This window comes from Sminthopsis crassicaudata, chromosome 1 (genome assembly GCF_048593235.1).
Source record: "Sminthopsis crassicaudata isolate SCR6 chromosome 1, ASM4859323v1, whole genome shotgun sequence".
Lineage (NCBI taxonomy): Eukaryota > Metazoa > Chordata > Mammalia > Dasyuromorphia > Dasyuridae > Sminthopsis > Sminthopsis crassicaudata.
In genome coordinates, this window is record NC_133617.1 from 371,539,564 (window position 1) to 371,560,736 (window position 21,173).

Here is a 21,173-nt window from a genome sequence, read left to right on the forward strand (position 1 = left end):
CTCCTGCCTTAGTGACAGAAGTCTCTATTTGGGGCTTCCATTTTTGTTCTCGCTTCTTCCACTCAGGGTATGTACCAGAGAGTGCTATTTTTGCCATACATTTTTGTATTCTGTTTCCTAGGTCACAAAGAGACAAGTGTTTATTGTTGTCTTCAGGAAGGAAAAGAAAAACATAGAAATGTAGCTGGGAATAGTGCAGGCTGGTGGGTGAGCCACTGGGGAAGTGCTCTGCTCCTGGGTACTGCATAAAGAAAGGGGCTTCTTTGAGTCACATCAGGGTTTCAACAGTGTCCCTTTGTTTCCTCAGAGAAGCAAGGGCATGGTACCACCATCCCTGTCTATCAGTCATGAATGCCCAGCTCCTCATTATTCAGATTCAAGTCCAAAGTCCTTAACCTGGCATTCTAGGCCTCTGCAGTTTGACCACTTGTGGTTACTCCAATATTATCTCCCATTCCCTTCCAAGGCTCGTTCTTCTCTGGCCAAACTTATTAACTCACTGTTTCCTGAGCTCACTGAGAGCATTGCAGTCTCTAACCTCCATTTATAACATTCTGCAACTTGCTTTTCTAAAAAATACCTTGTGTTCTCTTCCTACCCTCTCTACCAACATCTAGCCTAACTTATGTCACTAGGAATCAGGAAGACTCATCTTCATGATTTCAAATCCAGCCTCAGACACTTACTAGTGATCATACTTACTAGTATGATCCTGGGCAAGTCACTTATACCTGTGTGCCTTTGTTTTTTCATCTGTAAAATGATCTGGAGAAGAAAATGGCAAACCACTCCAGCATCTTTACAAAGAAAACCCCAAACAGGGGGTAGGGAAAGTCAGATATAATAGAAAATGGTTGAATAGCAGCAAAAGGCCTACTTCCTCTATGAAGCCTTCCTTCATCACCTCACTTTGAACTGTTCTTTCGTTTTCCTGAATTACTCAACCACTTGTCTGTGTTGTTCATTTGGCTTATATTTTGGTAGACTCAGAGATTTAGAACTAGAAGAGATCTCAGAGATCATTTAGCCCAGCACCTAACCCCCATTTTGCAGATCTTCAAACTGAGACCCGGAAAGAATAAGTGAATTGCTCACAATTATAGATTCTCTAACTTCAAAGTCAGGGTTCCAGTGTACCTCACTGTGCTGGTCATTATCACCCAAAACATTTCTTGAATATCTTTATCTGTGAGTAGAGTCACAGGGAGTTTTAGGGGGGATATTAAGAGACTCAGTGGCTAATTCTTTTGTGGGAGTAAATTTGTAAGATCATTATCCTCCCAGGTGGGCAGGAAAGGCTCATGGGCATGTATTCTCAGAGAGGGAAAGTAATGAAGATATGTATACTGCCAACAAAAAGAAGTCCCTCATCTCTCATTGTGACCAAGGATCATCTCAGGGTCAGACAACGTCTAAATAGATGTTTTCTTTGAAGAAGAACTGTCGTAGTTCACCAGCAAATGCTATTCAGGTGGACTGAGAGCAAACATTTGGATACTGCTTTACCTGGAATATCCTCAAATTCCTAGGATCATAGATTCTCAGGGTCAGATTTCAGAGGTCATGTCGTTCAACCTGACCCTGAAAACCAATTCCTTTCCTCCACAGTGTCCCCAACAAGTAGTCATTCAGCCTGTGCCTTAAACCCTCCAGTCAGGGGCAAAATACTATTGCCCAAGGTAGCCCATACCATTTTTGAATGGTGCTAATGTTTAGGAATTTTTTCCTCAGTTTATCTCTTTGCAACTTCTACCCATTGTTGGCTGTGCCCATTGAAGCCAAGCTTAGCAACTCTAATCTTTATTATATATGATAGCTATTTAAATACCTGGAAGCAAATATTCTACCACCAGGCCTATGCTCCCAAGTTTTCTCTCATAGTAAATATTCCCAGATTCTTCACCTAATCTTTGTATGACATGGATTCAAGGTCATTTCCTATCCTGGATGATCTCTTGCTTATTAGTGATTTGCATTAGATACGATACCCTAAACCAAACTTGATACTCCATATGTTGCCTGAACAGAATAGTCCAGTGGGATTAACTCCTCCCTAGTCTTGACCCTTCTACCTCTCTGTGCAGTCTATTTACTTTTTCAGATGTCAGATCTCACGGTTGATTCACATTGAGCATCCATTCATTCCCCTTCCACCCTTTTCCCTTTCAGAGAAGATGACATCCTCGTGGGCTAGAGCAATTGAAGAATACCTCATGAAAGATCTATTACTTCATCTAGATCTTAAATGATGGAGTAGTTGTTCATTTTGTATTAGGGAAGCCGCAGGGATGTTGTCCCTTAGCTACATAGGGGATTTGTGTTAGGGAGCAGAGAAACAATCTAAGCAGCCAGATCAATCAGTCACTCAGTCAACAAGCATTTGTTGAGCATTGACAGACATTCACACCTTACAATTCAATTACTGGGACTTTCAGTTTCCTCATCTGTGAAATAAAGATTACAGCTTCATAGTATTTCTTTCATAACCTTTGAAGTATAGATGAAAGAATTTTTTTAAGTTCCAATAATATCAGCAACCAAAAAAATCCTAGAAATATTCTTCTTAAAAATAAAATAAAACCTATTTTTCCTAGAAGGATGGAGGATCATGGGATTGAGAGCTAAAAGGAACCTTGACCATCATCTAGTCCAACCATGTCTTTTGTTCAGATTAGGAAAATAGGGCCCAAATAGAGAAAGTGATTCTGCCCTTAAGTGACAAAGATAGGATTCCAACCTTCATCCTCTGACAGGCCACGTAGTGACTAACTGAACCACTTCACTTCCACAGGCATTTATTTAAAGATCTTCTGTGTTCTAAGAACTGGACATAAAAAGTAAAATGAAAGTTTCTCTGACTTGAGGGAGCTTGCTTATATTCTGCTAGGGATAGGAGAACGGCATAAGTACAAGATGCTCTGCAACTTGAGAGAATGAAAAAAGGCATCTTGGAGGTGGCACTTCAGCTGAGCCTTGAAGGGAGTCCCAAGAGGCAGACATGAGGAGGATGCACAGAGATGGAAAGTGAGATGTTCTGTATGGCAGCAGCAAGCCGCAGAGTTTGTCTGAAACCCAGACTGCCTGAAGTAGAGTAATATGTAATTGGCCTGAAAATATAGCTTGGAGCTAGACTGTAAATGACTTTAAATGCCAAAGAGAGAAGAATGTAGTGTAATTCCAGAGGGAGCCACCAAAGCTTCTTGGGCAGAGGAGTGATCCAAGCACTATGAGAACTCTTGATTCTTTGTGTGTGGCACAAAGTACATTGCACGTAGCAGACATTCAGTACCCACTTATGGACCAATTAAAACAGAGGAGCATATTGTAAATGAGAAGTCAATTTGTCCCAACCCCATTCTGTCAGAGAGAAGACTTGATATAACTGATAGAGTACAGTACCATGACGTCAAGAAGACCTGATTTCAAATCCTACCTCTGACACTTGTGATCCTGAGCAAGTTTCTTAACCTCACTGTGCCTCAGTTTCCTCTTTTGTAAACTGAGAAGGAAAATCAACTCAATGACCTCTTAAGGTCCCTTCCAGATCTAAATCTATGATTCTATGAATTCAAGGCTGGTTATTCCACAGCCCTCACAAGGTCATATGCAGCTCTTCTGAAATTCATTTGTGGTCTTTGAAATGAAGATGAGAGAATTCAAAATTCCCAAAAGGAAAAAAAAAAAACCCTAACAACTCAGAAATAGTATTCCTCATCAAAAACATTTTGCCTTCAAATGACAAAGATGGATAAAATAAGCATCTGCCCACAATATTCAGTATGAATAAAATAGATGAAAAGATCATGATGACATGACTTAATTCTGACTTGGGCAGATGGGCCCCCATGTTTAATACATGTATCATTCCTTGGCACTCTTGCGTGGTGCTCTTTCATTTTAATAGCATTTCCTCAGCCTCATTGTCAGTAACACTACCATCAATGGTAAGTTTGTGCGCCTTTCACTCCAAAAATTTCACATTCTTTTTGTAGAGAAACCCTCTTTTTCATTCCTTTATCCCTATTTGTTGTCTATGACCAGGAGGCCTTTGGAACAAAGTGAAGGTGTATTTTTTTCCCCTAGGATTGGAGATGGCCACATTATGGTCTCTGAATAGAAGACAATTCTACAGGGGTGGGGTTGGTAAAATGTTCCAGACTAGTATTTTGTTTTGTTTTCAAATCTAGAAAATGACTGGGTTTTCACGGGTGAGTTGGGGAGGGGGGAAGGGGTGTCTGTCTAGTATGTTTAAAAATACTCAGCAGAGTACACGCTTGAAGAAACCCTCACATCTCCAGCATCCGTTTGCTGGAGCTGTGGTCATGTGCCCCAGCATGTTGTTTTTTCCTTGCCTGCGTGCAGCTGGTTTTGGCTTGGCCATGGATACCACCATGCCAGAGTTCATGTGGTTATCCAAAGCAGCAAAGAATTTCCCAGAATGCTTTGAGAAACCTGAGACATTGAATGGCTTTCAGCATTTATTGATGTGGTCCACTCCAGGAAATAGCAGTGCGTCAATAAATATTTTTAGTCAGGAAACTGGGGTTTAAATGGTAGCCTTAGGGTTTGGGGGAAAGGCACAAGGGGTTGCTGGGAGAGAGCCTACAAGTCTTGAGTGCTGAGAGCCAAATACCTGGCTTGAAGAGGGCTAGCCACTGAACTGGAGCCAGGCATTGTATGCTGGCAGAAGGTACAAAGGCTTATAGAAGAATTGGAGGTAAAAGGAACAGCCAGTTTCCACTGGACAGGGCAGAGCTTCTTAGTGTAGAGCAGGGATTGGCAACCTGGGCAGGAATGCCAAAGGTAACATAGAAGAGTTGACTTTTTTGTGGCATGGGGTGGGAGCAGACTGGGTGCCGGCACCATGCTCTGGGTCTCCTTATAAGACCTGCCCCTGTTCACGCGTCATTAGAGACCTTCCTCGTTTGCCAGGCGAGTCAGCTTTCACTCCCCACCCCTGGACTTCGTGAGAAAACCATCGATGCAGCCATGAAATGCTTTCAGTCCCCTGCTTCAATGAGACAGGAGGGATATTGGACATCCATTGATTCAGAGATCCCATTCTAGACAAACCCAGGGAAGAAAAGGGGCGGTACATAAAACAAAACAGTCATAGTTACACTTTTTATAGGAGCAAAGAACTAGAAACAAGGTGCCCTTCGGTTAAAGAAAAGCTAAACAAATTGTGATATGAGGACATAACGAAATATGACTTTATTGTAAGAAACAAAGATATGAAGAATTCAGAGAAACATGGGAAGATGTTTGTGAACTGGCCCAGAGTACAGTAAGCAGAACCAAGGAAAAACAGCGTAGCCAATGACCCCAGCACAGTAAAAAGGGCATAATTATAACAGCCTGGAAAAGAGAAGAGAAAAATAAATCTCTCCTGCTTTGCAGAAGTAGTAGATTATGGATGTGAAATGTTGCAAGTGCTGTTTATTAGATGTCACGATTGTGTTGATTGATTTAGCTGGATTGCTGTTTTCTTCTATTTTTTTTTTTATTCTTCATTATAAGGGATGATTCACTGTGTAGGAAAGGTTATTCATTCAGAAATGAAGGTGATGCTAAAAGCAAAAAAAAAAAAAAAAAAAAAAAATATATATATATATATATATATATATATAAGATATGGGGGAAAAGGGAGACTTTAGAGTTCATGTTTTCCTTCTAGCTGCTCTAGTATGTAGGCCTGATTATGTCATCTTGGTTTCTCCTGTTTTGATATAGGATGGTAATGGCTATTCCTTCCCTTCTTTCTCTGTCTCTCTCTCTCTTTTTGCTGAGGCACTTGGGGTTAAGTGACTTGCCCAGGGTCACACAGCTAGGAAGTGTTAAGTGTCTGAGGCCAGATTTGAACTCCGGTCCTCCTGACTTCAGGGCTGGGCTCTATCTACTATAGCAACTACCTGCCCCTCCTTCCTTTTTTTTTTTTTTTTTTTTTTTTTTTGAGGCAATTGGGATTAAGTGACTTACCCAGAGTCACATAGCTAGACCTAACAAAAAACAATAAAAAGTGAAAATCTAATTATTATAATCCACAATCATTACAAGCTTCAAGGGCTTCCCATGAAGCAAATTAGTGAGACATCAGTGAGTATTGTATGTCTCCATTTGAACAAATATCTTTGCCTTGGATACTGTGGAAATCTCTTCCAATATAATTGCACATTATGCCTGTAATGCAGGAAAACTGAAAATTCCTTTTCTTGAGAAAGAGCATGTAGGCCATGTTGCAGTCGTTCTGAATGGAATTTTGCAAGGAAGAGGTACTAATAGCAATGTTCCAATGTCCTGAAGAACCTAAAGTTGGGCATTAGTAATTCTAGAGCTTTCCTCTCTATATAAGATGACAGGGTCATATGACAACTAAAGCAGATGAAAGAATGATTTAACCAGTCAGCTTGTGACAGTCATTAATGGCTAGATTAAAGATATCTTAAAATTGGATAATAACTAATATTTACATACCATTTAAGGTTTGCAAAGAGCTCTGCATACTTTATCTCCCTTGATTTTCACAACTCTGCTAGGTATATGCTATTATTATCCCCATTTAGAGATGACAAAGCTAAAACTTAGGCTATGTGACTTGCCTATGGTCATACAGGTGGGAACATCTGATGTAGAATTTTAACTGGTTTTTTCCTGACTCCAAGCCCAGCACATTCTTCTGGGCCACCTGGCTGCTCAATCCTGTGTCTCTGTTCAGTATTAGGTGTTATTCTAATTTTTTAAAATTTCATTTACCTGTAGTGATGTCTTGCTTGCTTCAGTGTGATGGGGAAGTGGCCCTGACTACCTCAGCATCGGTGTAGCATAATATTTAACAAAGCTTATCAAGCTATAAAAGCTTCAAGTAGTGGATCAGCAACAAAGTTTACACTCATTAAATTCAGAGAAACTCAATAGGGGTATGCTGGTAAATATTTAACAACCAGATCTCTAAAAATCCATAACATGATTTAACTTCAATTACTTTGTTAATATCTTCTCTATCACTTTCTTATGAATCAATCAAGAAAGCAGGTTCTAATCAATGATAATTCTGATTTCCAAGATGAAAAGGTTCACACTGGAATGTTTCCCAGCTAGGTTCTCACACACACTTGGACACATCACTACAAGGCTGTCAAAAGCTGATGATTTTTTTTCAGCCCCACCAACTCATAAAACCACCTAGTAAGATACAGCAGAGCTGAACTGGACAAAGGAGTTGCCCGTATGGTCAAAATTCAGTATTCACTCAATCTGGCTGGCTGGCTATAGGCTGAAGGTGCCCACCTCCAAATACTGCCTTGTTCCCATTCCACACACCTCCCAACTTGAGGTTTGTTCTCAGGAACAACTCGAACCTTTTAGGCATCTATAGATGAATGCACAGAACATTTCTCTGAGCCTCATTTTCTCCATCTGTAAAGAAGGAGGTTGATCTAGACCCCAATCTCTTAAAGTGTGGTTTGTAACACCATATAGGATCTTGTGACTGAATATGGAGGTCATAAAATTATGATTTATTATCAGTAAAGATTTGATTTGTATACTGATTTTATATATACCTATGAACCCGGGATCACATAAAATTTTCTTAGACAAAAGAGGGGCCACGAGTGGAAAAAGTTTAAGAAGCCCCTTTCTAGATGACACCTAAATCCAGCCTCTAAATCTGTTATCCAATTATCCCATTTTAGAATTCTCATATGCCAGATACACACCACACATATATTCATTTCCAGGAGACTACTGTTTTCCTTCATATTGTCCCATTTTTATCAACACTTTGAGGTTATTTTTATTTTATTTTACTTTTTAATGTCCGGATTCTTTCTCTTATTCTCCACTTTCCTTTCTCCAACCCCACTGGAAAAAAAAAACAAAAAAACAAAACAAAGCCCATTATAAATATGTAAAGTCAAGCAAAACAAATTCCCACGTTGCCTATATCCAAAATGCGATGCCTAAATCTACACTCTGAATCCATCATCTCTCTTACTTATATATGGGCAGCACATGAGCTCTCCAAAGTTGTAGTTGGTCATCGTTTGATCAGTTATTAAGTCTTCCAGAGTTGTTTGTTTTACATTATTGTTGTTATAAGTTTGTTTTCCTAGTTCTGCCCATCTCACTTTGCATCAGTTCATACTGTTCTTTTCAAGTTCCATGAAACTTCACTATTTCTTTCAGCACAATGGTAGTTCATTAACTTCTTCAGTTGTTCTGCAATTATTTTCTGATTTTTTACCAAAGCAAAAAGAGCTGATAAAAAAGTTTCGTACACATGGGAACTTTTTCGCTTTCTTTGATTTCTTTAGAGGTAAAGACCTAGTGGTGCTATCATTGGGTCAAATATGTGCAATTTAATAAATAGTTTTGGGGGCATAATTCCCAGAATGGCTAGACCAGTTCATAGTTCTACCAACCAACCATGAATTATTGTACCAGTTTTCCCCCAATCCGTCCAGAATTTAGTCATTTTCCTTTTCTGTCAACTTTGCCAATCTATTGGACGGGAGGTAGTATCTCAGAGTTGCTTTAATTTGCATTTCTCTAATTATGAGTGAGTTGGTGCATTTTTTCATATGACTGTTGATAGCTTGAATTTCTCTTTCATATCCTTTGATCATTTACTATTTGGGGAAATTGATCAACACTTTGATCAGCATCTGTTCAGTTGCTCAACTCAAACATTGTCTATTCTCCAAACACCCAAACGTCCCTCTCCATCTGAGGCACACAGCTGTCACATTTTCAGACTCTTATTGTGGAAGAATGTGCTTGAATGGATAGATAGACAGAGATCCAGGAACTTGGGTGGAGTTCCAAAACAAACTAAATAAGGTGAAAGCTTTCCAGGAAGAGCCTAGATTGGTTACAGGGGTAGAGTCCAAGGGTCTGGGAGGAAAGTGAGAGAAATGATGGCTTGATAGAGACTATATAGCCTTGAGATGGTCAGAAACTTGGAATCTTTTTATTGGGGTATCAAGAGAAGTCCTTATCTCTTCACCTTTTATTAGGGTTATGGAAGAAATATCACAAAGAACAAAATCATGTCTGTGAATATTTGAAATCTACACAAGGGAGTGCAGAGTATCTTAGATGAGGTGGTTGGAGATTTGGGTAAAAGCTGTTTGCTAGACTAGCTAAAAAGCTAGTTGGGGCCAAGATTTCAGAGAACAATTGAATATTGAATAGAAATACAAGAGGACTGATTTGGCATCAAGAAATATCTTTGTTCAAATTCTGCTTAGCCTCTCTGAACCTCAGTTTCCTCCTTGGTAAAATGTAAAATTTGTAAAAAATGTAAAAATGATCTCTAAAATCTCTTCTGAACCTCTGAATCTATCATCTTATGATTCTAGGATACCTCAAAGCCCCAAGGAATAGAATGCATCTAAAACTTTGTTTCCTAAACTATTCAGGCAGTCTTTGAACAACTCCAATGTATCCTAGAAATCAGGTTAGGGACTGTACCTGATTTCATTGATATAAAGAACTCCTGGAAGAAGAAACTTCTTCCTTTACTCACCTTTTCTGAAAGTTATATTTTATATAAATAATCTTAGAGAATTGACTAAAGCCTTGAAAGGTTAAGTTACTTGCCCAGGATATCAGGTACATATATATTAAATATGACATTAAATCAAAAACATAAATACAAATCAAAATATATTCATCAGTTGTTTTAAAATAGGCTTATTTTCCCTTTTTTTTTCCCCAGAACTTTCCAAGATGCCATTTATCCTTGGAGTATTCCATAGCTTCAGTTTCCCCACATCAATATTTATGGGTTTTGGTTGGGAAATTCTAAACCCCAAGATGTTATGTAACCCAATAAGTTTAGGAAATACTGCTCTAAAATAAAAGGTCATAAATATGAATCCTGAAAAACATAGGAAGATTCATGTCAACAAATTCAGAGCATGTAAAACAGCATAACCAGGAGAACAGGACAGGTAGGAATATGACTCAGCATGCTTCAAATCTGGCCTTAGACCCTTATTAGCTGTGTGAACCTGGGCAAGTCACTTAACCCTGTTTGACTCAGTTTCCCAATCTGTAAAATGAGCTGGAGAAGGAAATGGCAAATTACTTAAGTTCTTTGCCAAGAAAAACCCCAATGGGATCACACAGAGTCCCACAAATCTGAAACACATCAACCTACAGGACAGTACAAACAATGACTGTATTTGTAAATGAAAGCAACACTAAAAGGCCACTAAATTCAGGTTCATTACCATTATCAATCTCACTTCTGTAAAACAAATAGAATCAGAAAAGCCGGACTGGAAGGGATGATAAAGGTCATCTGGTCCAACATCTTTATTTGATGAATTAAAAAGGATGACACCAGAGAAATTGATTTGCCGAGCTCTAAGCAAACAGTGAGTAGCAGAGCTGGGCTCTGAACTCATGCACTTTCTAACTCCAAAAGCAGCCCACCGTTGGACCAGGAAAGCCTCATACTCTAAGGTTGAGAACTTGGTTGAAGAATATTGTATGTGCCATCTCATACCTTAGCTATTTCAGTTTCATCGAATAGTTTTTCTTAGTAATTACAGAGGACAGATATATTCAGGTATGATTCTACTATAAGAACACAAAAAAGGGAACCCAATACAACTTTTCAAAAAGATAAGTGACCAAGTATGGGGTTATAAGTCTGTAATATCAGTTACTAGGGAAGCTGAAGCTGAAGGATCTCTTGCCACAAACTAAGTGTATCAAGTGTTCACACTAAATTCATCATCAATACATTGAGCCCCCCAAATCAGGGAACAGGCAGAGACAGTCAGAGTTGCCATGCCAATTGGTAGGGGGATAGGGTCAATTAGTAACTCCAGCACTTTGAGTCTGGGGAAAATAGACCAATTTTCAAGAAAAATATAATGAATGAACCAAAAGATGAGTTATACACATTTAGATTATTGTCCTCTGAAGCATGGCCCTGTTCTGGGGTAACTTCTGCTACCAGGGACATTTATACCTTCCCCATTCCATCTCTCTCTCTTTCTCTCTCTTTCTCTCTCTTTCTCTCTCTCTCACTATCTTTGTCTCTCTGTCTCTCACTATTTCTTTGTCTCTTTCTCACACTATCTGTCTCTATCTTTCTGTCTCTCATTATCTCTTTGTCTCTTTCTCACTACCTCTTTCTCTGTCTCTGTTTCCCATTCTCCCTTTGTCTCTCCCACTATTTCTGTCTTTGTCTCTTTCTGTCTCTCTGTCACTATTTCTTTCTCTCTCTCTCTCTCTCTCTCTCTCTCTCTCTCTCTCTCTCTCTCTCTCTCTCTCTCACTATCTGTATCTCTCTCACTGTCTCTTTGTCTCTCTCTTACACTATCTCTTTGTGTGTCTCACTATCTCTCTCTGTCACTATCTCTGTCTCACTATCTCTGTCTCTGTTTCTCTCTGTTTCTCTGTCTCTGTTTCTCTCTCTCTGTTTCTCTCTCTCTCTGTTTCTCTCTCTCTCTCTCTGTTTCTCTCTCTCTCTGTTTCTTTCTCTCTCCCTCCCTTCCTCCATCCCTCCTCTCTCCTTCCCTTCCTTCCTCCCTCCCTCCTCTCTCTCTCTCTCTCTCTCTCTCTCTCTCTCTCTCTCTCTCTCTCTCTCTCTCTCTCTCTCTCTCTCTCTCTCTCTCTCTCTCTCTCTCTCTCTCTCTCTCACAGATACACACACATTTTCATTTTTCATCCCTCACTTTCTCCCTTCTTCTTCCTTCCCCAAGAGTGGCTGACACCTTGTCTCCTATCTCTTTGCAGAAAGATTTTACCATGCGGGAGGAGCTGCAACGGCAAGACGTGGAGCGCTGGTTGGGATTCATCACCTTCCTCTGTGAGGTGTTTGGTACCATGCGCAGCAGCACTGGGGAACCATTCCGTGTCCTTGTCTGTCCCATCTACACCTGCCTCAGGGAGGTAAGAGGCACTGAACCATTCTCTCCCTCACTCTCATTTTTCAGGTGTCCAAGTGACCCAGTAGTCAGCCTTGAAACTCCCCCAAGTGTATGTGGGGGGGGGGGGTCTCAGAATATCAAGGGAGGTTGGGAGGTTGCCTCTTATAGTTCTTTGGGAAGAAAAGGGTCAGAAACCATTATACTGGAATGATCTTTTCATCTTTAAATTGAGGGATGGCTTCTGAGGTTCTTGCAGCAGAACAAGATTTACGATGATGAACTCTTTCATGCTCTGACACTGAGATGAACCAGGTGGCCTCTTATGTTCTCATCCCATCCTGCACAGAATTCTTTATTTCTAGATAGCAGTGATCTAATGATTTTGGAGGGGGAAAAAACTAGATTTAAGCTCCAGCTCTGACACTTTGCTGTGTGGCTGTGAGAAAATTCATCTCTCCAAGTTTAGCTGCCCTTAATTATAAGACAGTGATAATACTTGTACTATTACCTTCACAGGATGATGGTAAGAAAAATCATTTTCTAAACTTTAAAGTGTTACAAAATTTGAGTTTTTATTACCATGATGATGATGACATATAGTAATCATTATAAAAAATGTCACAAAAGTGAGAAAGAGGGCATATGATTTAATTATTATTGGCATTTTCTTTTTTTTTTTCATTTTTTAATTGCTCAAAAGTATTTTCTTTCTAATTACATGTAAACACAGTTTTCAACATTCATTTCTGTAAATTTTTTGGTAAACTTTTCTTCCTCCCTCCCTTCCTTGTCTCCTCCCTAAGACAGCAGACAATCTAATATAGGTTTTTATATATATACATACATATATGTATGTATATATATACATATATGTATATAATTTCCATATTTAGTCATGTTGTGAAAGAAAAATCAGAACAAAAAAGAAAAACCACTAGAGAAAAAAAAACAAACACAAAAAGGTGAAAATAATATGTTTTGATCCACATTTAATCTCCATAGTTCTCTTTCTGGATGCAAATGGCATTTTCCATCCCAAGTATATTGGAATTATCTTGGATCACCGCATTGCTGAGAAAAGCTAAGTCTACTATAGCTGATCATCACATAATATAACTGTTACTGTATGTTGATGTTTTCTTGATCGCTTTTTTTGGATAATAAAATCATTTGTGGTTTTAATTGGAGGGGGAGGATTGTATAGACACACACCCACATATCTATATATTTTTTAACTTTTACTGGTCTTAGCATTAATAGACTTGATTTCCTGTGCTCTTTCTTCAGTATATATTTAATCTGATTCATCTGATCTTCCTGATTTTATCTTGATTTCCTCATACAGCATATCAGAGATTGATGTGTTAGGGTCCATGTCTAATGGTTCTGCTGTCACTAATGGCAAAAGTAGATCATTAGTTTAACATGATTGTACCTGTATACCATAAATCAGATTGCTATCTTGGGGAGGGAGAAGGGAAGGGACAAAGGAAGAAAAATTTGGAATTCAAAATCTTACAAAGATGAATGTTGAAACTGATCTTTACATGTAATTGTAAACAGAAAATACTATTAAGTATTTTTTAAAATAGAGGGCCTCCCTGTAGACTCCCTTGTTCAGATCTCCCCCCAAAGTAGATTATTATAGAAATACAGAAGGGTCTATTCATTTTCTATCTGTTTGCTATGCTCTTGCCAATTTGAAAAGTGAGTGGTTTTTTTGTGATGTTATGGTATCAGATATACATTGAGATGATATAAGATGTATTAATAAATGCACAGAATAACTATTCAGTGGCTTCCTGATTATTAAGCAAGGTATAAAGTCAGATGTATGCCCAAGGGATTCCCTGATGTTATAGAGAATATCTTGGACAAAATCCATGTGGAAACAAATCCCTGTGGTTGATGATATTCCTATCTGCGAATGGTATTGTGCTTTTTCATCAAGCTTCAAAACATGACAGAGCCTTCTTAATGAGTTCTGTGATTACTCAAAAAAAAAATCAGTTGAATAGCTTTAGACATATTGGGCCCAGAATTATTAAGGAGAAATAAAGCAAACTGGATTGCATTTGGAAAGTTGTGCAGAGCCTTTGACAATCCCAAAGTACTTCCCAGCACAAATAATCATCCTTTTTTTTTTTTAAAACAATGTGATGTTCTTTAGTAAACCTTGGAACATCAATACTATTGAAGAATCAAAATTATTGGTGATTCAAAAGGCAGTGGGAAATTTTAGGATTGTTATAATTTATAGCATATTTCCACCAACAAACTGGACTATTCACTATCCCTTCATAGACATCTTGTACTTTCTGCCCCTCTGGATTGTTGTGTCTTTGCTTAGCCGTGGATTCTACCTGTTGAAATCCTGACAGTTTTTTAATGAGTCCTATCAGGTAGCTGGGAGAGTTCTAAGGCTACAATCAGAAAGACTGGAGTTCAGATTTGGTATCAGACACTCACTATCTGTGTGACTGTGGACAAGTACCCTGTTTGCCTCAGTTTCCTCATCTGTAAAATGAGCTAGAGAAGGAAATGGCAAACCATAGCAATATCTTTACCAAGAAAACTCAAATTAAGTCATGAAATCAGACATGACTGAAATGACTCAACAGCAGCCTTCTGTTGATCCTCATGTGGCACAAACTTTTGACTTTTACTCTCCTGTGTCCTTATGAATACATTTACTAATGTCCTTCCTACAATGTGGCAACTAGAATTTTATACCATCTTGTTCTTGAATTAGCTTTGCACTATCTAGCTCTTTGTGGTATATAGTCTTATGTTAATTTATTGTTTCATGAATGAGTCTTCTTTCCCTGATTACATCACTCACCCATCATGGGTGTGATCCATATCTCATCCTGTGGGAATGCCCTGTGGAGTAAGGACCTAAGAAGCTAGCTCCATGAGGCTTTGGAATTGGAACTTGGGGGGACAGAGCCATGAGTTTTTAGATGAACCTTCCTTCTCTCCTTGGGGAATTAGCCTAGGAAGATCACTTGCCCTTTCCTCTTATTGGTCAGTTCTTCCCAGATCCTAGAATGATTGATTCTCTAGAAGTCTGGATAGGTGGGGTCTCAGAGCTAAATCCTCTCCTATGTCCTGGATCAGGTACTGATCTGTCTCTGTCCTGGTCTGTATAGATGATCCCAGGCATCTTTAGCAATTATACACCCTTACTAGCTGGATAAGCCCTATCTCTTGGATTGGGGGAACTCATCAGAGTAAGCTTGAGTCAAGAAACAGGACACCCAGAAAGTTTACCATTCCGGCCTCTCTTGCTTCTGCTGGAGTTGAAATTCATCTTGGCAGTTGTGCTACAGTGAACTTTTTCATTACGAACATATGAGAGTGAGCTCAGTATAGCAAAAAGAATGAATTGGCAATCAGAAGATGTGGGTTCAAATCTCAGCTAATAAATGTCTGAAGCCAGATTTGAATTCACAAAGAGGAATCTTCTTCCAGGTCCAGTGCTCTATCCACTGAGCCACTTAGCTGCCCTAGAAGACATTTCCCCTGGAGCACACCTTCAGGAACAGGGTACCCATCTTCAGTGAATAGGAGGACTATCACATGGAAGAGAGATTGTTCCATTTATCCCCAGAGGGCAGAACTAACAGAACAGTAGTTGTGAGACAAATTGACATTATTTGTAAAGAAAAACTCACTAACAATCAGAGCTGTCCAAAGGTGAAATGAGCTGCCCCAAAAAGATGGAGGGTTCCTTCCTTACTGGAATTCTTCAAACATATGGTGAGTGACTGCCTGTTGTATCTAAGATAGAGGGATTTCTCCATCGGTATGACTTGAAGTCTCCTCCAGTTCGGGGCTTCTGTGATCCTGAGAGAGACATATTGGGTAGCTGGAAGGCATAATGTTGAGTTCAAATTGGAGATGCTTTCAATGCTGAACTTGTATGTTCAGATTTGATATAGGAGGCAGTAGGGAGCTATCAATGAGTATATTTGCAGAGCAGAAGGTGGACCACGCAAGCAGAGAGGAAATAAGGTTCAAGGTTTATCTCACTGAGACATTGCCATTTTTCCTCTGAACTCCAAATGATGAGCTCTGGCTGTGTCTCCCTCGAGTTTCCTTTTTATGTCTCCTGCCCATAGTCTGCAGGAAGAAATGACAGGTGGCTTTCCTGTGATGAGACCCAGCTGAGGGGATGAAAGAGCCTATGTCAGCTGCTCAAGTACATGGTCCCTGACACTGCATCTTCCCAGCCAGCCTGTTTATTCCAAGTGATATGAAATCAGGTAGGACTGTCCCAGTCCTCCCAAATTTGGGACATGATGAATGATGGGATCATCTCTGGTAATGAAAAGAGACTTGTGTTGATCCATTCTTGGCGAGAACTGAAGATCTGGGCTTCAGGGACATGCCCAGCCACTAGGCTGGAAAGTGAACATTGCCTTGGAGTTCTTGATGAGGGAGGATGGAGTAGGGGCTGTTCATGACTGAGTTTTGCCTACATTTGTTTTACAAAAGGTTTTCCCTTTTGGGGGAGTGAGACAGTGAAACAGGACCTGTTTTGTTTTTAATTACATTGGTAACAATAGGAAAAAAATATAAAGAAAATAGAAGTCAGCATCTAAAGTGAGAAACTGAGGCAAGGTAAATAGAACTTTAAGAAAGATTACTAGGTGTGAGCATTAGAAAATGTGGGTTAGAATCCTCTCTGCCACTTCCCTTCTCAGAGCCTCAGTTTCTGTATATGAAATATGGCAATGAGAGTAGAGAAGGGATGGGAATGAGGGTAAGTGATCTCTTAGGCTCTTTCCAGCTCTGAATAACTTGCTATGATACTCTGGTCATTTAGCCTTTTGCCAGCAGTGACCCTGGGATGGATCCAGCCTGCAGTGGTTCTGTCAGTTGCTGAACCTGCTGGTTTAAACTGCTCCTTAAACAGATTTTCTGTCATGTTCCCTGAGGGATATTTCTGTTCTCAGTTATACTTGAACATGGCCAAATCTTACTAAATCATACTACTTGAAAAGAAAATATGAGTTTGTGGTAACTGAATTATAAACTTCTGGTGTTTTATAGCTAGAAGGGTCTTTAGGGAAATCCTAATTCAACTCCCAATTTTTAGATAAACTAAGACCCTGCTAGGTTAGTTCACTTGCCCGAGATCCTATATCTAAACAGTGGCAAAGCTAAGAGCAGAATCCATGATTCCTAATTCTCGCACCAATACTCTTTTTTCCTAGGCTTTGGAGAAAATACAGCTCTATTTTGGACCCAGAGACAAGTGATTTACAAAGTTTTGTAAATCTGGGGTTCTGCTTTTTTAGTGAATAAATAAAAACCACTTGCAATTATTAGCCCATTCATTATTTGAAAATACAAAGAGTTTCTGCTAAAGTGGTTTTTAAAGTACTCGAAAATGATTGGCTATCTTAAGTAGACTAAAAGCTAGCTTCCCAGCAACCAGATTCACACTATTCATTTGCTTGGCAAATTCTTTTTTCATCCAGAGTGCAAAGGTCAACTTCAGATGGATATAGCTTAACTCTCATGAATTCTAAATTAGTGGGATCTGAATTAAGGGTCATCTCTCAATCCCAGCCTGGCCCCTTATGACCAGCCTCCTAATTCTCATCTAGTCTGACACACCCTGCTCTCAATGGCTGACCCTGCTCACTTCATTTCCTCTCCTCACTCATGATTGCATTATTCTTTCATGTTAGTTCTTCTGGGAGGCTCCTTTAGGACTTGGACAGAGCACTTCTCCCTCTTCCCCATTCTTGAGCACATTTGTTGAAAACCTGGCTGGCCAAGGAAAGTTGAAGTGTCTTTGTACTTTCCCCCACCACTTTCCTTCTCTTCTCTTTCAGTCATCCTTTTATTTTCCTCTACCTCTTCACTCAATTTTTCCTTTTCCTCTCATCTCTATTTCCTCCTAACATGACAATCTCTCCTCTCTGCTCTTCTTCTCATAGCCCAAGTATTCTTCAAAATCTCTCTGCCCCTTTGAAAGGTTTGGCTATCACAACCAAAGGACAGGGACAGAGTAAATGAGAAAAAGGGAGCTGGAAAATTCTGCTTGATATCCTAAACATCTCTCGCTTCCGCAATGGAACCTTCTCTTCAGCACCTCTCTCATCTCCTTTTCTTTCCTCTGTCTTTTATCCTCTCCTTTCTTCTCTCTGCTCTTCTCCTTTCCTCTCCCATCTTCTCCCTTCCTCTCCTTCCTGGCCCTTCCTCGCTTCTTCTTTCCTATCCTCTCTTCTTCTCTTTCCAGAAATCCACTAGCACCTCCATCCCTCCATCGGGCTTCCAAGAAAAGGCATGTGGTGGAACAGTTCCATTGCAGGCGGGGTTGGGGGCCCACCTAAGAAGAACTGGGTGGGCTCATCAGAGAGTAATGAATACGTCTGGCTAATGAGAAGGATAACACAGGGGTCAGGCAGGCAGAGTCTCTCAGGAAGGGAAATTGCTCCTTGCAACAATGAGCGAGCCACATTTTTTTCCCCTTTGGCTTGCACTCAGTCCAATTGCCGACATTGTTTTGGCTCTAGGGGAAATCTGACCTTGGGAAAGGGTAAAATGAAGTGGGTGTGGGTGGGGATCCTCTGGTATTTCACTGGGCAGAAAGATGAGTCAGGATCATATTTTAGACGGACTTTTCCAGGGATGCTTTTGCATTCTTAGAACTTTTTCTCTCTGTGCTCCCTCTTATTGTATGGCTGCTCTTTCTCAGGGAGAGGGAACCAGGACCATTGCTCACCTTCCCACTTTCAGTCCAGCTGGTGCTACCTTTAGTTTCAAGATAGAGACATTGGCAGTTTGAGAGACATCCCCCAAAGCAGAGATTGAGCCAGACAAAGTCTGACTCTCCCACTTCTTGCTTCTTCCTTGCCAGACCACACATCCTCCCTAAAGGACTAAGTAAGATCCCACTGGGCTGCTCCTCTGCCAGCTTAGAATGTACTACTCTGGGACTTTTGTTGCTTATAAAATAACCAGCAAAAGCATGGAAAGTCAAGGTGGTGTTGGCTCAGAGTTCTCCCAATAGTTTGTCTGCAGAATAAAGTCTCGAGACCTGCCTGACTTTCAAGGTCTCCTCTGTAAATGGGGTCCATGGATAGATTTCAAAAGGTTCATGAAATAGAATGGAGGAAGTTAGGATAACTGAAATTTAGCATTTCCTTCAATTATGAATTTTATAAAACCCAAAACGTTACTCTGATAGAAGGTCAAGTATCAACTTTTTCCTTGTCTTCCTAAGACTTAAGTTCCTTTACAAGAAGGACCAAGGTTACTTCATCTATCCCTTTTACAGTCAAGTAAACATCAAGGGCAGGATTGTTGTATTTGAAAAGAAGTTTAATGTCATTATTCTGATCATTTTAAGGAAAAGTCCATTTATTCCTATACTCTCTAGTGCTTTTAATAGGAATGGGTGTTGGATTTTATCAAATGCTTTTTCTGCATCCTTTGAGATGAACATATGATTTTTTTGTTAGTTTGGTTATTGATATAGTCAGGTATGCTAATAGTTTTCCTAATATTGAACCAGCCCTCTTAATGTCATTATTCTACTAAAATATTTCATTATGCTGCCAAAAGACAAATAAACATAAAATGGAATCACTTCTTTCAAAAAACTTACAGTCTAATGGGGAATGCAAGAGGAAACTGAAGTCATAGGGAACATTGACTGGGAAATTAACATCTAGATTACATGATACACACTGGAAGTATTGATGAGAAGTTAGAAAAGAGAAAGATCAGTGTAGGCTGAGATAGTGGAGGTGATGAGATTGTATATTAGATCTTGAAGGATTGATTAGAATAGGAAAAGTAGGAAAGAGAGGAGCACATTGCAGGAGAGGGAAATGGTATAAGTATGCTACAAAGGAGGAAAAAAATAAACCACCATTAAGATTGGTCAAAATTAAAACTTTTAGATAAGTGTCAGAAACAAAATCAAAGGGAAAAAAAACAATACAAAGGAGGAAATGGCTGTGGTTTGTCTATGGGATATTAAGAAGACTGGCCTGACTAGAACAGAAAAGATTGCTTGAGATAAAATTAAGTAGGACATTCAAACCATCTAGACAAAGGAATTTCAATATGATACAGTAAGAAGTAGGGAGCTAATGAAGGCAAAAGAGTGGAAGGATGATAGAATAAATCAAATCACCTCCCCCACTTAAAGTATCAAATTGCTACATCCTATACCCTTTGTCAAATGAAAATAATCTGCAGAAGCTGTATTGTATGAATATGGGCTGGACCTCAGTCACCCAGGAAGATTTTTGGATTGCTTGAGTATCTCGGTCTTGCCTTGTGAGCTGATTTGGAAAGGGGGCTTTGGGTGTCTAGAAACAGAAAGAAGGAGGGAAACCAAAAGATACAGTAGATAGGGAGATAGCACATCTTCCTGAGTTCAAATATTACTGCGTGTGACTCTGGGGACGCCACTTCACCCAGTTTGCCTCAGTTTCCTCAACTGCAAAATGACTTGGAGAAGGAAGCAAACCACTCCAGTACCTTTGCCAAGAAAACCCCAAATAGGGTCACAAAGAATTGGACAACAAAAACAGAAAGAAGAGAGAAGCAAACCCCTAAGAAGAAAGTGACTGGGGGTGAAGCAGAAGGGAACTGATCTAATACTTTTACCGCCTTGAATTTGAGAGGGTTGGAAATATGGGCATTTCACTACAACCTAACAGCATTCTTTGAACAGCTAATAGAAGTTCCTATATCAGGAACCAAGGACAGACTGGACCAAATAAGGAAAAAAGGAATTAAGACCCTCAAGGACCCCAGCAGGAAAACTACACTGTAGCTAAGGGGAACATCTTGAAGTCTTGAGTAAAAAGATGCTGTAGGTTTCCTCCTTTGCCACATATGTCCTAAACCTGAAGCCATTCTTCTCTGGACTCTATATATTTGAAGGACAATGTTATATATTTGGGGGTCTCATTTTGCATACCACCATGGTAAAACCCATTTCAGAAAGTTAATTGTATCTAGCTGACTAATTGATATCAACCAATTATAATGGAAAGCAGCACCCATGGGGCTCACATGCTCCCCAGCCATCAGGACTACCGCAGAATCCCAAAGGGAGATGTAGTAGCTGCCCTCCAGGGATACTACCTTCCAATCGGTGCTAGTGAGAATTAGGAGTGTACTTCCAGAACACATGCTACAAAGGCTTTTGAACAAGATAGTACCTATAGTGAAAGTGGTTTTTTGGACGATTAACCTGACAATAATATATATCATACGTCTAAGATAAGACCGACGGCAGGGGAG

At 39.7% G+C, this 21,173-nt stretch overlaps 1 protein-coding gene across 10 annotated transcripts in view; it reads left to right on the forward strand.

The window, feature by feature from the left end:
• CTIF (cap binding complex dependent translation initiation factor) overlaps positions 1–21,173 on the forward strand; it is a 486,242-nt gene that overhangs the window by 414,901 nt on the left and 50,168 nt on the right. For all 10 annotated transcript variants that reach the window (XM_074279342.1, XM_074279337.1, XM_074279344.1 and 7 more), the window contains one exon: positions 11,758–11,913. In XM_074279342.1, coding sequence (XP_074135443.1) covers positions 11,758–11,913 — 156 coding nt within the window. The remainder of the gene's footprint in view (positions 1–11,757; positions 11,914–21,173) is intronic.